At 44.2% G+C, this 16,009-nt stretch overlaps 1 protein-coding gene across 6 annotated transcripts in view; it reads left to right on the top strand.

Annotated features, from left to right (window-relative positions):
- Positions 1-4,947: 4,947 nt before the first annotated feature.
- SWAP70 (switching B cell complex subunit SWAP70) overlaps positions 4,948-16,009 on the top strand; it is a 44,137-nt gene continuing 33,075 nt past the window's right edge. For 5 of the 6 annotated variants that reach the window (XM_084854331.1, XM_084854312.1, XM_084854303.1 and 2 more), the window contains exon 1: positions 4,948-5,285. In XM_084854331.1, coding sequence (XP_084710457.1) covers positions 5,187-5,285 — 99 coding nt within the window. In that variant the 5' untranslated portion in view covers positions 4,948-5,186. The other variant, XM_084854322.1, reaches the window with a different exon arrangement.

The raw sequence follows: 16,009 nt of genomic DNA, 5'->3' as shown, positions 1-16,009 counted from the left end.
CTAGCTGCTGGCCATAGGATTGCTCCCTCCAAGAATAAGGTAGCTGGTACCAATAGGGAAGATACAAAGTGAGTTCACAATGAACTTTAGGTAATCATTATCAAAATGTGATTGGCAAAGCAGCTTGGATAATATCCAAAGACAAAATGCTGAATTATAACTCATCACCAGAGATGAAAAGGATTATGTGAGAAATGGAGAGACATCAAGATGTATTTATTCAGGGACAGAGTGAACTTAAAAGTTTTTGCTTATTAATTAATGAGAAAAAAATACTGTGCAAGGTATAAACATTAGAGTTAATAAATAGATGGCTAGAAAAAAATATGTACTTAAGTTTAATGAGTAAACTTTGGGTAAGAAATCGCTTTGCCAAAGACATATATAAAAATTAATTGCACTGAACTTGAAAAGTGTATTTCAGTTTTTGTATGCATGTTTTGATCATGAAATATTAATTTAGAAGTCAAGATTGTGAATTTAGATTTATGAAACAGCAATTAGTATTGACATTGGTAATTGGCAGTGAGGTAATATTTTAGAAACTGTATAAATATGGTCTGATTCGCGGGTCAGACAGCTTCTTTGATATTGAAGCTCCTTGCCTGTGATACTGCCAGGCAACTCTATAGAGAAGTCTTGATAAGCAAAATGGGCTCAGCAATGCTGTCTTTTGTTGGAGCAAGAAATGCTTAGGAAATATAACTTTAATTGCTTTTAAATATTTTTACTACTTGTATTTTAACTGGGAATTTATATTTGTATCAACAAAAGAAAGAAATGGATTCAAAGATTCCTGTACTATAATAACAGTTGGTACTAAACCTGGATTGCAACCCACCAATCTTAGGTGCACATTTTATTCAGAAGTGTTTTTATTTGCTACAGGGAGTAAACAGGCAGCCAAAGGCTCCCAAAGTACTGAACTATAGAAAGATAGCCCAAAGTAAAACTGTCACATTGCCACTTCTTAAGACTTTGGCCCACATCATCTCATGCCTGCCATAGCCAGGCTTTTACTCAACCCTTAGAAGCCTTCACTGTGCATTTGTGTGTGGTATCATTTGTCTGTCTATCTTGAATGCCTTGTTTAATCCTACATAAAGTATCGATGGCTACACAATAGATGGTCTCAGATAACAGAACTTTCAATATATAGTTTTATTTAAATATTTATATCCCACTGTTCAGCCTATCATGGGGCCTCCATGGTGTCTCACAACATCAATTAAAACAATGTACAAACCATAAACCATTGAAAAACTAAAAAAATTGAGGGACGGTTCCAACAGTGTCCATGCACTAGTGCTATTGATGTTGTGCTAGCAGAAACCAGTGCTTGTGAAACATCAATAGCACTTGCTGGTGCGACAGATTTTCCCATTGTACCACCAAGCGCTATTAATGTTGTGCAAGCGTTGGTTTCCACTAGTGCAACATGAATAGTGCTAGCAAATGAACACCCTCGGATCCTTTCCTGAACAAAACAACAGAAGCCAGATATTACAATCACAGAGAAGGGAGAAATTAAACCAAACGAAAGGTGTGACAAAACAAGAAGGGGTTAACAGCATGCCAAAACTCCAATAAAAGGGGTACCAATCAGACCGTTAGGTGGAAGTCCCACAGCCTCATGCTGCAACTGAAAAGGCTCATCCTGTGTCCCAGCCAACTGATCTTTGGATGGCAATGGAACATAAAGCAAATCCTCTGGTGACAATCACAGTGGGCGCCAAATCTCATGTGAGAGAAATCAGTCCTTCAAATATCCTGGTCCCAAACCCATTTAGACTTAATAGTTTTATTTCATATTTCTTTCAAATTTAGGCTGCATTGTCAGATAAACTCTGTCTTCAAGCTGCTTTTTATCTTTGCCAGAGCAGAGGGAGGGAAACAGGATTCAGGCAGACAATTGTGAAGAAGGCTTTGTTTGTGTGACAATCACTTCAAGATGATGACTGGCTCTTTCCTGGATGATAAACAAAGCAAAAAAGCTCTCTCACACACAAAAACTAACTACCAGCTTGATTCTAAATGCGTTTACTACTACTTTACTCATATGTACACCTCCTGCAAGAATGCCAAGGACTGCAACCTACATTTTCAATTGTAGAATGTATCATTTAAAAAATATACATTATTTGGCTAAACAAAGAGTCATTAAGCTTTTAAAGGAAAAGTGATTGTGATCTCCTATGGCTGAGCCAGCAGAGTCTAATGAATGCTTCCTCCTGAAGACATGAGTCACTGCAGAGGCTATGAGACAATGTCCCTGTCATTGCTTGAAAGTAGCATGAACATATTTGGTAAATCTGCATGTCTGTGCAGAAGAATGGTGTATAATTAAATATTTCCAAGCTATACTTAATCCTTAAAAACATAAAAAATAAATGGGTTCAAGATCTGCCAGGGCCAGACTATGCATGAAAGCAGCACAACACAACATGATAATTCTGAATGCCTATTAAGTGTGTGTTGGAGGGAGATTTAAAGATTTAAAGTGTAGCTTAAGTGGGCAAGAGGTGATGCCTTCTGCTGCACTTTCTCTTCAACACTGCTTCTGTCCAGCCATTTCCCCCCTGGATGGTGTTACTTCTGTTTATGAAAGAAAAACAGTAGTAGATTTTAGAAAGTGGGAGGGGGAAAGCATTGGTGGGAGAATGATTCAGCTCCCCTCTCTCAGTGGCTCAGGTACAGGTAGTCCTTTTATGTGCTTCCCCACCCCCACACAAACACATACTTTATAGGAATTCATTGGTGATACCATTCTAACATGCTGGCCTGCAGACTTCCTGTTGTTTTTGATAGAAATGTAGAGGAAAAATAATCTTATCTGGAGCATGGAGCAAAGCACAATATGTTGAAAAGTGGGGATCCCTTCTTATTTGCTGCTTCCATATATGTTGGAAGAAAAGCAACCGTTTAAACATTCAGAATTGACTGTGTCTTTTGGACTGAAGTATCTCCATGGAAGTTTAAAACTAAAAGTGTGAGTAGGCATTTAGATAAAATTTGCAAGAACATAAGAAGAGCCATGCTGGATCAGACCAAGGGTCCATCCAGTTCAGCATTTTGTTCACACAGTGGCCAACCAGCTGTCAACTGGGAACCCACAAGCCAGGCATGAGCATAACAGCACCCTCCCACCCATGTTCCCCAGCTCACTGCCTCTGCTTCTGGAGGTAGCATATAGCCATCAGGACTAGTAGACACTGATAGGCTTCTCCTCCATGAATTTGTCCAACCCCCTTTTAAGCTGTCCAAATTAGTGGCCATCACTACATCCTGTGGTAGCGAATTCCATAGTTTAACTACGCACTGTGTGAAGAAGTACTTCCTTTTATCTGTCCTGAATCTCCCACCAAACAGCTTCATAAGATGACCCCGACCCCAAGACCCCAAAAGACTTGGTTGATGTGCCTACTCTTATTGCAATGAACAATACAATTAACTTAGAATTGATGGCCTTCAAAATTACCCTGAGACCACTGTCCTGTCCCAAAGCCTCACACGAACAACACGCTTGAGCTGTCATTAGCAGACAGTTCATATTGCATTGGTATTGATTAGGAATGTTTAAGAGACATTAAATCAGTGTCGACAGTACTGATTACTGATTAAACACCACAGCCTGATTAAAGATGGACATAATTATTGTACTACATAGCTAGGCATTTGACTGCAATATTACCTCCTAAAACACCATACTTATTATTGTACCAGCGTAGGGTGATGGGATTTGTAGTCAAAAACATCTGGAGGGCACCAAGCTGAGGAAGAATGAGCTATATTGTAATGTTTATAATGCACCATGCCCTTGGCTCGGGTACACATTTGTTCGGTACACTCAGTAGCAAAAAATAACTACTCCATGGACTTGCGTACACAATTGCTTGGATCCAAAGATGCCCTCTACCGCTACTGGGAAGTCTGTCTCACTTGCACAATGACTGCATCTGGCCTAGTGGAAGAATGCTGCATGAGAAAAGTGTCCTCAGATCCAGAGAAATTCTTCCATTGGTGCAGGCACTTCCACAAGAACTTTTGCCCACTAGTATTTATATGCTATACAGCCTGTAGCTTCTTAATTCACCATATTTCCCAAACTGTAACAAGCCTGAAACATTGTGGTGGTGTACTGTGAGAGATCTTGGAAGAGTTTATGGGACAGCACTAGTACATTTTCACTTGTTCACAGGTCTTCGGACCCAAGCCATTATGTTTTCACATTTTAGCCAATAAAAGTTATAATAATTTTGTTTCTTCACTTTCTCAGATGAGTATTGTAGTTTAAAGCATGCTATATATAGATGTGTGACCCTGGCAACAATGGGGCCATATCGTTATCCATTTGTACTCAGCCTTTTCTAACAAGAAAATGGTGCTCAAAGCGGCGTAGATGGTTTCCATAGAAAGCAGCCTACAGAACACATAGAGTCATAGATGAAAGATAATGTCTTTTTTGTTGTAAGTCCACCCTGTTAAGTCAAGCTGACAGAGGGAAGAGAGCACAGTACATACCGCATCTTTCTTTTCCGCTGCCCGAACCCTTCCTACTTTTTCACAAAAGGGAAATGCCGAGTTCCGCAGAAGCGAGGCTTCTGAGATCTGATCGATGCCGGGGAGCCCTCAGCTCAAGGCTGCAATTCTCAGCATATTTACTCGGAAGTTCCATATTTATTTGGAAGTAAATATGGGACCTGTTTCTAACTAACTTCGGTTCAGGCGGCGGGGATGCGGGCTCTCCTGTGAGCATTGCAGAAAGAACTGCCCAGAGTGCGAGGAGGATTTCGCCTTGGTGTCGTCTCCGCGTGTGTCTTTGCGAAAGGCTTGGAGGTTTAGTCCCGCCCCTCCGCACAGCTGCGGCCACTGGGGAGGAGGACCAGCTCGCCCTCGCCCTGTGTCGCCAGCTGCGTGGGTTAGAAACAGCGACGCCCTCGGCCGCCGGGAGTCCGGCGTGAGCGGAGCCGGAGCCGGAGCTGGAGGACAGCCCGCTCGTCCGGGGCGCAGCCCGCAGGCCACCGCCAGCCTAGTGCGGCGCCCTCGCGGGCCCGCGGCGCGTCTGCGGTTGGCTGCCGGGCGCGGCCGGGGGCGTGCGCAGGCCGCGGCCCTCGTGTCGTAGCAGCCCCCACAGGGGAGGTCCCGACGGAGCGAGCGCAGCGTGGAGCCGCCGCAGCCCGCGGGCCATGGGGAGCCTGAAGGAAGAGCTGCTCAAGCCCATCTGGCACGCCTTCACCGCCCTCGACTTGGACCGGAGCGGCAAGGTCTCCAAGTCCCAGCTCAAGGCAAGTCAAGAGCGCGCGAGCGCGCGCCGACAAGCATCCCTCGAGGCGAGGGTGGCGGGAAAGAGCCCGGGCAGCCTCCCCCGACCCGCCTTCTGCCTCCTCCGGCGGCGCCTTGTCGAGGCACTTCCCCTTTTTCGGGAGCGCTCTCGGCGACTTCTTCCAGCCCGGCCCGGGTGGGGGAAGTGAGCGCGGGCAGGCTGGCTGGCTGGCGTGGCACAGACCTGATGGTTAAGCGGGGCTGGCACTCACGCCGACATACACCTTCGGAGAAGGCTCTGCCTTGTGCCTTTCATAGCTGAATAGAAAGGAAAGTTCCTGGGCTGGGGTGACCTCCCCCCACCGCCCACCGCCCACCGCCCAGGCTCTCAGAACTAACGCAGGCAGAGCTCCTCCGAACTGGGGGAGAGGAAGTAGACGCTAATGCCGGCAGGTGAGATGGTGTCCTGCGATGGTCAAAGTTCCCCTTGGTGAACGTTTTCCTTTCGTGAAACTTTTACCGGTACAGGAGTACACTCAGGGTCCGGACGTGGCAACCCTTGTTGAGCTGCTCCGGGGTGCGTTTCCGGTGCCTGCCCAAAAGCAGGGAAGGTGAAGGGGTTTCTTATAATTTCAAGGAGGTTCTCCCAGGGAATGGACAGCATAGGAACATAGGAAACTGTCTTACACTGGGTCAGCCCATTGGTCCATCTAGTCCAGTGCTGTCGACACTGACTGGCAGCAGTGGCTCCCCAGGGTTTCAGGCAGTTTTCCCAGCGCTGCCTGCCTGGAGATGCCAGATTGAACCTGGGATCTTCCTAGCATGTGGTCTACCACTGAGGTACAGTCACTCCCTCTTTCCCTTGGTCACAGGGACAGGGAGTGTTGCGTTTTTGTCTGTGAATGGAGTTTGAACCCACTGCAGGACCAGTTAGTGAAGGTATTGCTTTAATGAGAAGGGCCCTTTCAGCTGTTTCTAAGCCCAGAGGAGGGTTTTAATTTTCCTTGGCCCAAATACAGTGACCTTTGTGTCTTGAAATGGAGCATGTTCTTTTGGATACAGCTGTCAAAAGCAGGTTGGCCCATTCTAACAACATCCCCAGGCTCAATAAAATAATACAATTATTGGGACCAGTCAGTGTTCTTAATGCATCGTGTGCATTTTCAAGTTAGCAGAATATGTTTATCAGGAAGAATATCCTACGGGGGGAAATCAAAAGGGGAAAATAGCTGTTTCTTTTTTCTTAATGTCCTAATAAAAGATATCATGCTGTAGCTTAGAGTTGTTCTTTGGATTGGTTGTTCTCTGTCTCAGCCAATTTAAGAGGCTATATAAAAGAATGTAAGCTGCTAGTGTGGCATTTATGCCTGATACGTTATATTTTATGTGAGTTATTTCACTCAGGCCCACTTGACACAACCAAACTGGTGACTTGACCAGCAGCAACAGTTTGTGTGTGTGGTGGAACTATGTGGTGTTGTGTGACTAGTTTCGCCCATCGTTCAGGGCACATTTACTGTGCCACCACAATGAAATCTGTCAAAATGTAGGCACGTCAATGTCCCATAACTAGTGGAACCGAAGTAAATGCTTGTGTACACTTAGCATTACCTGTTTTTGCCCCCCATTTGGCCCTCTGCAGGCCAAATGATATCAGTGGGTGTGGCCATGCCCACTGAAATCATCACCCCACCCATTTTGTCTTTCTCCATGCTGAGAGAGGCACAGAGTAAGGGACTTGGCTGGGTGAATGGTGTAGCCATTATGCAGCTGCATCAGTGCAGACTGAAGATAATACTGATCCATTCTACTTACACTTGTGTAAAGCCCATGTTGCCATGGGCACTAGTAGTCCTGATCCTTTCACGCTTTTTTGCCACTCAGTCCCCTCACCACAGAGGGGCTTATGAATAATGCAAATGTGGCTCATACATAGCGAATCCCCCTTCTGAAATTTGTATGCAGTGCAGCCCCTTCCCCCCTCTCACACACCTCGATTGGCCATCTCCATCCCCATCCCGCCTCCTGCTGGCGGTGGCAGCTTAAACAGGTGCAGCAGCACCTGTGGCCCACCGTTAAGCCACACTGATTGGCCAAGCAGGGCTGTCCCTCATCCCTCTTGTGCAGTGGCTGTCCTGCTTGTTTGGCATGGACAAAATTAATTGCTATTAAAGCTCGAGCTTTGAACTTTTATGAACTTGCAAAAAAATTTGCACATCTACGTTGTTCAAGCGTCAGGTTAAAATAAAAATGAGCAAAATCGATCTGGTAGATCTTGAGTAATAAGGCTTACACTACCGTATTCTTATATAGATACTCAGCGTGTTTGATCATTTGAATTTTCCCTTTGGGTAGAATATATGGAGTTGGCCTTACCATTAGACAAGGTGAGGTGGTTTGCCTTAGGTAGCAGAATTTGGAGCAAACTGTTAACTGTTTAGCTCATTATTATATTTGGGGACAGACCAAAGCTCTGTGGTAGAGCACATGCTTTCCTTCAGAAAGGTCCCAGGTCCAGTCTCCGGCATGTCTGGGTAGGGCTGGGAAGAAACCCTGTCTGAAAACTTGGGAGTCAGTGTATAGGCAATACTGAATTAGATGGATTAAGGTCTGACTCTGTGTAAGGCAACCTCTGTGTTTATTTCTAATTTTGGAAGGGTGCTATATGTCTTCTCCTCAGGTACCAAAATGTATTGTGCTCTCTCTAGGAGTATTCCCTGATACTGCTTATTTTGGTAACATGTGGAAATGGGTAACGCTCCTTGAATAAGGAGTAATGGGGAGCAGTCTTGCGTTCCTCCATAATTCATTTATTCTGGGTGGTGGAACTGAGCTTGGGTTTCTGGAAGAGTTTAGGAACATAGGAAGCTGCCTTTTACCAGGTCAGTATTGTAGTTCAATATTGTCTACTCCAGCCTTCCCAAACTTGGTACCTTCCAGATGTGCTGGACTGCAACTCCCCAAATCTCCCAGCTGGCTGGAGGATTCTGGGAATTGTAGTCCAACACATCTGGAGGGCACCAGGATGGAGAAGACTGGTCTACTCTGTCACTGGCTCTCCAAGGTCTTGACAAGAAGTCTTCTTTCCCATCATCTGCTGCCTGGTCCTTTTAAGTGGAGATGCCAGGGGTTGAAGTTGGGAACTTTTGCAGGTAAAGCATGTGTTCTGCCATCGAGTTGTGACTCCTCTTCCAATATTTAGAACAATGGGATACAGAGAAGTGGGCTAGAAGGTTGCTTTGAAACAAAGGCAGCATTATAGTAATATTTTGGGATGTTGGCCCTTCCTTCCTTCTGTTTAAAAAATGGTTGGGTGATCAGGTGTGAACAATCATTGGGCTAAAGTCTAGATTTGGACCATAGGACCCTGCTGCCTCTGCTGTAATGTATCTTCAAACTTTGAAGAATGAATTATAATTGGCCATTGTTGTAGAGCTTTCTGTGCACTGTAGATTTACAGCTTGTAGTCCAAGCTATCCCAGGTCCTGATTGGGGCTGCCAGGCACAATTGTAATGGAGCTGATTAATACATACATTTTACTATAACAATTCTCCCATTTTTGTGTTTCCTATCTAACAAGCTTGATTTCATCCTTTGCACCATAAAAATGTATCGAATCCCACCCCCTCCAGCTTCACTTGTTTGTTGTAGCCAGCACTTTCTTTCTACCCCAGTGGCCCATGACATTCAGGCACCCAAATAAAAAAGACTGGCTTTGTTTCAGCTTAGTGTGGAGCCTGCCAAAGGGAGGCAGGGATTCTGTACTGCTCTCTTGTTGGTGCACAAACGGGACAAGTAGTCAAAAGGCTCCATTCTTTTTCCTGCCACATACTCTTGAGGAGTGTTCTCCATAGAACTCTCACATAGCTTGTGGGACTTTGATCAGCAGATCTGGACACACTCCATCAGACACTCTTGGCCCTAAATTCCTCTGGTCAAGCCAACTTCGAAAAATGGTTTGAATAGGACTCTACACCTGTGCGATGAGTCAGACAGTAGGTCACTGTAATGTTCACTAGGTCAACTGTAGTCTGTGCTGTTGCTGGCCAAACTGTGAACGCTGCAAATAGTTCAGAAGAGTATTTCTAAGTGTGTAATGTGGAGGGGGCAAGAACAATCTTATTTCTGAACTCTTTTCTGTATTTGTAAGGTAATGTAGTGCTTCACTAATTGCTGTTGCAGAGAAATTTGATGTACATGTGTGGTGGTTTGTGCTTTTCTCTATAGCTATTCTTCTAGTATAGCTTCTCCAGCCTAGTGCCCTGCAAATGGCCTAAACTACAATAGCCATGCTGGCTGTGGATGATGGGAGTTGTAGTCCAACACATTTGGAGGGGCCCCAGTTGTGGAAGTTTGTACTGGTTAGAACTTTTTAATATAATTTAGAGTTGCAGGCTGACATTCTGAGTGAAAAACTCAGCCCTGGGTTAAATATGCTAAGATTGTTGTCTTGAAATCTGAAAGCGGGGGTGGTATCCTATTGTGTCCATTGTACTCACAGAACCAGCACTTGTGCAACGGGGCTTTGGCTCTTCTAAAAATAATCCAAAACAAGTGGGAACACTTGTTTCTGAAATGGGGCAGGTCGGTGGAGCTCACAGAAGGGAGCCCCGCTGACCCATCCCAATCCGGAAATGAGTGTTTCCGCTCATTTCCAGGGTTGTTTTTATAAGCCCAAACCCCCTTGTGCAAGCAGTGGGTGCTGTGAGTGCAATGGAACCAGCAGAAGCAGAGTGGCTCCATTGGATACTGCCCAGGGCTTCGACCTTACAGAGTGAGGGAGAAGTGCAAGCACCTTACGGAGTGAGGGAGAAGTGCAAGCACCTTACGGAGTGAGGGAGAAGTGCAAGCACCTTGATCTTCCTGTTTCCTGTGCTTCTCTGTAATGTCCAAAATAGAATGCTTGTATCTTCCTCCCTACACGCTCCCCTCTCCCACAGTGACATGTGCAAGCTATCCCTGATTCAGGTGCATGGACACCTCCAGTATAAATCTTTCCCCTGCTGTACACAATGACAGTCCCTAAAAGTGTGTGTGTGTGCGCGCGCGCTACAATCCTGTAACTTGAGTAGCAAGGAGTAGTTGGAGGGTTATGATGTTTCTCAGTCAAGGTTGTACCATGTTAGCTCTTGCATTGCTGAATGATTGTTCAATCACATAGTATTGAAGCAGTTTTTTTTATCTTTAATTACACTTTTAAATAAATATTGTCTTAAGCTTTGTTCCTCTACTGTACTTGTATTTTTAGACTTCAGTATGGTGCATCACTTCTGGATGTCATTATACTTTGTTTATTATAGTCTTTATGACTACTGTACAGTGCCCACACTGTGTAAACCTTCCTGTGTAGGGGTTGTTTTGCATGTGGCAGTTCCAAAGCTTGATAGATGGTATTTGGAATAGACAGTAGAAGGCATTATAAGTATTAATAGGATTAGGCATGTTGAGATACTACAGACAAAATCTGCTGATTTGGATCTAAGGATCAAACTACACATTACTTTAAAGACATAGCTAGAAGCTATGATCTGGATTGCAACTCTGATGTGTGGGGGCTTTAATCCTTTGCCTCCCACTTATCTGGATTGGGGAGCCTATGCTTGCAATTTATTGTGATCCATTTATTTCAATAGATAGTTAATTTATTTCTGACTTTTCATGTTGAGTGATGATGGGTTCTTCAGAAAAGGTCTTACTGCTCTCTTACATCCCAGGGGTCTGCCCAGGCAGTGTCTGTAACACAATAGATATTTTAACAAAATGAAAGAGTTGGGGTGGGATGGAACCCCGTTAGATGGTGTTGTACTCCCCCTGAAAGACCAAGTGCACAGGCTGGGAGTCCTCCTGGACTCTGAGTTAACTGGGGAAGCCCAGGTGGCTGCGGTGTCCAGGAGTGCTTTTTACCAGCTTAGGCTGGTACACCAACTGCGGCCCTATCTGGAGAGGATGGACCTTGCCTCAGTTATCCATGCACTAGTCATGTCCAGGCTGGACTGCTGTAATGTGCTATGCATGGGGCTGCCTTTGAAGATGGTTCAGAAACTTCAGCTTGTGCAGAATGCAGCTGCCTGTGTATTGGTGGGACGAACTGATTCAATCACATAACACCTGTACTGCTCCAGCTGCACTGGTTACCGGTGTGTTTCCGAGCCCAATTCAGAGTGCTGGTTTTGACCTTTAAAGCCTTAAACAGTTTGGGACCAAGTTATTTGAAGGACCGCCTTCACCCATACCAGCCTGCCCACACTCTTAAGATCAGAAAGAGAGGCCCTTCTCATTTGCCCACCTGTGAGAGCAGTCACACATGAGAGGGCCTTCTCTGCAGTGGCCCCACGCCTTCGGAACAAGCTGCCATCAGAGGTCCACCATGCTCCATCATTGCAGACTTTTAAGAAGGCCTTGAAAACATATTATTTTACCTTGGCCGTCTCGTGATATGACTGCTATTGTTGCTGTTAATGCTGTTAACATTGTTGCTGGTTTTATTGTTGGCTTTTATTGTTTTTATTGTTTTTATGTTTTTATCACTTTTAATATTTTAACTGTTTTTATGTATTTTATTGGTGTAAGCCACCTTGGGAGGGCTTCTGCCCTGAAAGGCGGCCAAGAAATATTTTAAATAAATAAACAAACAGCATTATTTTTTTGTGCTGTTCTTTAGGCCAAAATCTGAGTTGCTGAGATGAATCATGTCATTTGTTCAAAGAGGAAGGATTGGTATAATTATTAGAGCCAGTGAGGCGAGACTTAGCAGGCACAGAGGAGGAAGTTCCACAATTATAAACTAGTGGAAAGTCAGTGACATTGTGGGTAGAACTAAATTAAACTATATTAAGACAATATACTCCTTGCAGTGCTTCAGGATAATGGGGAACTTGTCTGTCTTGTAATTCATACATCACTTGGAATGAGTGAAACACCTAGAAATAAATTTTCATGAATTTCAAGGTTCCATCACTGAAGTACAGAACATACTTTCTAAAACACACCCTCCATACATACTCCTGCAAGGAGTCTGGCCATGAATATGATCTGCTTAGAAAAGGCTTCGCCAGTGCTGGATTCTGAAACTGATTCATGTTACTTTTTAAAAGGTTTTTGCAAATGGAGTTAATTCATCTCCAAAAATAATCTGGCCACAATCAGGGTATGGGTAAGGAAAAAAAGGATGAAATAAAGATTTGCTGTATTCTGATATTTTATTTGCTATGCTCAGTATGAGCTCTGTGGTTGCACCTTGTTCAGTGAGGCCATAGAGCAGCCTTCTTCAACCTGGTGCTGACACTGGTCATGCTGGCCAGGAGTTGGAGTTCAGCACATCTGGAGGGTGGCCAGTTACAATGGGAGTTGGATTTCAACAGCATCTGGAGGGCCACATGTTCTCAATCCTGGCCTTAGGGTGTTCCTCCAACCTTCACACTGGAATGCTGAGTTGGCTGCGCAGCTCATGTAGGAAATGGTAACAGAGGGCTTAGAAGGATAGAGCAGACGTCAGGAGTTGGGGTAGGGGTGGGTGGAGACTGAGGAATACCTAGTAATTCACTGGAAAACAGCATTTGAGTTAAAGTGTCTCCTAGTTTCAGTACATAATATAGCAGCTTGGTACATCTTGGCTCAAAGCATACCTTTCCAACACACACACACACACACACACACACACACGGGCAGTTCGGACATGAAGGTTGATTGTGAAATTTGGCTGCAATGAGCATTTTATGCTGAAAGAAAGTTACTTGGCAACCACATGAGCATGAGAAGAATGAGAGTCAGTGGTGAAAAGTTTCTTCCTGTTTGAGAGAGGCTGAGCTTTTTAAAACCCCAGTTAAATTGCTTTTTAAGAAAACAAAATGTTTGCCCATCGAAGTAAGTTATATGAAAATCTTAAGAGGTTTTATACTTTTGTCCCTGGCACATTTAGTGAGAGGATATATAGGCAAGACATCTGAAACTGCTATCTTGTGCACTTTTTTCATCTAACATCTTTATCTTAGGGCACAATCCTATGGGATGTGCTCTGGCTACTCATAAGCCTCTGAACTTGGAGGCTTATGAGTATCCTATGCAGAGCACAGGTACGGCGTGCCTCCTGCTCTGCATTTAAGCTAGATAAGCATTTTTGCCCATCTAGTGGAGGCTTCAGGGAGGGGAGGGAAGGAGGCTGGGGCAGCCATAGCGTTTATCATATGGCTGCTGCTAGGGATGCTGGAGAAATTTTAGATGGACTAAAATGAGCTTGGATTTCTAAGAATCCAACCTGTGGAATCCACTGCAGAGTGACCCCCTCAGGCCGTGTGGGCTTTTGGATTCTTTTTACTTTCCCAAAATTTATGCATATTTATTCGTAGGAAAATATGCAAGTTTCCACTGAGGAAAAGTTGAATGGAATGGGAGACATTACGTTAAATGTTACATGCTAAGGTACGTTATGTAAATTGTTACGAAACCTCTTACGTAATTATTTGTGTATTTTTCCTCATGACAAACTTCTTTTTGCATTTGTCTGTGAGTGGATGACAGAACAAAAGGCTCCTGACAATCTGTGAAACACAGAGCGGATTTTACACAGTCCGTACATCCCTAGCTGCTGCCGCGGTCTCCTCCCCTCCCTGTCCCCTTTCCCCCTTCTCCGTGGTCTGTTTTCCGAGTGCAGGGAGTAGCTGGCATGGTTCTCTCTGCAGCGGCTATGAGGGGGAGGGGGAGGAGAGTGCAGTTCCCTGGCTCTGAGGTTGGAGCCCTGTTTCTGACCTCGCAGCCGGGAAACTGACCAATCCTATGTCCCCCAGATGCTGTCTAGGGGGCATAGGATTGCTCTCTTAGTGCAGCTGTGCAAAAATTATTTTACTCCAGTTCACCTGTAGTTCTTGCTGCTCCTATCTCTGCTGCTTGCCATGATGCTTCATAGAAGCTCTGCTTCTCCTTCTTTAGGATTATTAGTTGTAACACTTTTACTTATACTTGTTCAAATAAGTTTACAGCTTTGGGGTTCACTTGAAATCCCAGTTTTCAAGTGGTGGTCAGGAGAATCTTCTACCTCTGGGTAAAGACTAGCATAGAGGCTAAAAGCATGAACTGTTATCTGGAAGTTCTTGCTATTCCCCCATTGAGAGCCAGTGTGGTGTAGGGGTTAGAGTGTTGGACTGGGAGCCAGGAGATCTGGGTTCTAGTCCCCACCCAGCCATGGAAGCTCACTGGGTGACTTTGGGCCAGTCACTGACTCTCAGCCCAACCTACCTCACAGGGTTGTTGTTGTGAGGCTAAAATGGAGAGGAGGAGGAGGATGTAAGCCACCTTGGCTTCCTTGCAAGAGAAAAAAGGGTGGGATATAAATAAATAAATAAATAGTCCCATATTGGTGCTGTGGATTAACTTTGGGTTTTAATTTTGCAACTCTGCATTGGAAGCACAGTTTGTCTGTTTGCTAGGTATATGCACTACTACTGAAGTTTCTGCTCTACCGAAAGCTCAGTAGCATATGTATATTAATTCATCTCCAGCCCAATCCTATCCATGTTTATTAGAAGTAAAATGTATTTCCAAGGAAGTGTGCCTCTCAGTGCAGTCCTTTACATGTCTACTCAGAAGTAAGTCCCATTGCGTTCCATGTGGCTTACTCCCAGGTAAGTGGGTATATTATTAATTTATAATATTTTAATACTGCCTTTCAAGGTAAAGCCTCTGAAAGGCAGTTCGCAAGATAAAATGATAAAACAATAAAATATAGAGTGCAGTTAACTGAAACAGTAGTATTAAAATTTCTTAAAGTAACTGCAACAGTAAGAACTCCAATTTATAAAATAAAGTTTGGCATCCATTCATTTAAAAGCAGACACACATCCAGGTCTTGAAGGGGGCCAGGTGCACCTTCTGTGGTAGTGTATTCCATATGGGTTGGGGCCACTATAGAAAAGGCCCTATCACTAGTGCCTGCTAACCTAAAAGCTCCTACCAATAGGTATGTGAGTGGAGCCTCGATAGACAATCTTGGGACCTGGGCAGGTTTATACAGGTGTAGGCAGTCCTTCAAATAAACTGGTTTCATGATGCTTAGGGCTTAAAAATTATCACTAGCATTTTAAATTGGGCCTGGAAATGCACTGACAACCAGTGCCACTGGTGCAAAATATACTCTGATTACAGGAGGCTGCCTTTTGCACAGCTTCCAAACTGTCTTTAAAGGCAGCCTTGTGACTTTTGTACCTGTATTAGCTCAGAGAAGGTAGAATGCATGTAAAGTGCTTCATACACTTTCCATGCTATTACTGGCATTGTTCAAGTCAAATTAAAGATGATGCATGAGATCTGCGAATGATCTCCCAACATCCTATTTAAACGTTAACAGCAGCTGGGGAGAGGGGAATTGACAGATAGAGGTAGCCTTTTCTGTAGCTTCTGGAGAATTCAGGCTCTGAAATGGTTTCAGGGAAGGTGGACTTTTATAATGGGAAAGGGTTAATATCCTCTTCCAGCACTGCTTCCCCAAGCCATTTCTCCATTCCCTCCTTAAGCTTTTAAAAGGATGTTGGAAGATCTATCATAGGTCTCCTGCATCACATTAGCTTGGCCATTAACTTGAATCTTGATAGAAATCAGTATTTCTGTCCATATTTGGCTGATTTTTCTCTTTTGAAAGCATCATATATTTGATATTAAAATGAGGTTTAATCTGAAATAGAGCAATTAATCTGTATTAATCTAATTCTACTTGACTCCAAATCCCCTAAAATTTCAAAACCGATTTCCCCTGCA

This window comes from Heloderma suspectum, chromosome 1 (assembly GCF_057233095.1).
Source record: "Heloderma suspectum isolate Gila_16-S chromosome 1, 16-S_ref, whole genome shotgun sequence".
In the NCBI taxonomy this organism is placed as follows: domain Eukaryota; kingdom Metazoa; phylum Chordata; class Lepidosauria; order Squamata; family Helodermatidae; genus Heloderma; species Heloderma suspectum.
The sequence above is the reverse complement of the archived record's forward strand: the minus strand, read 5'-3'. Positions and strand labels throughout refer to the sequence as shown.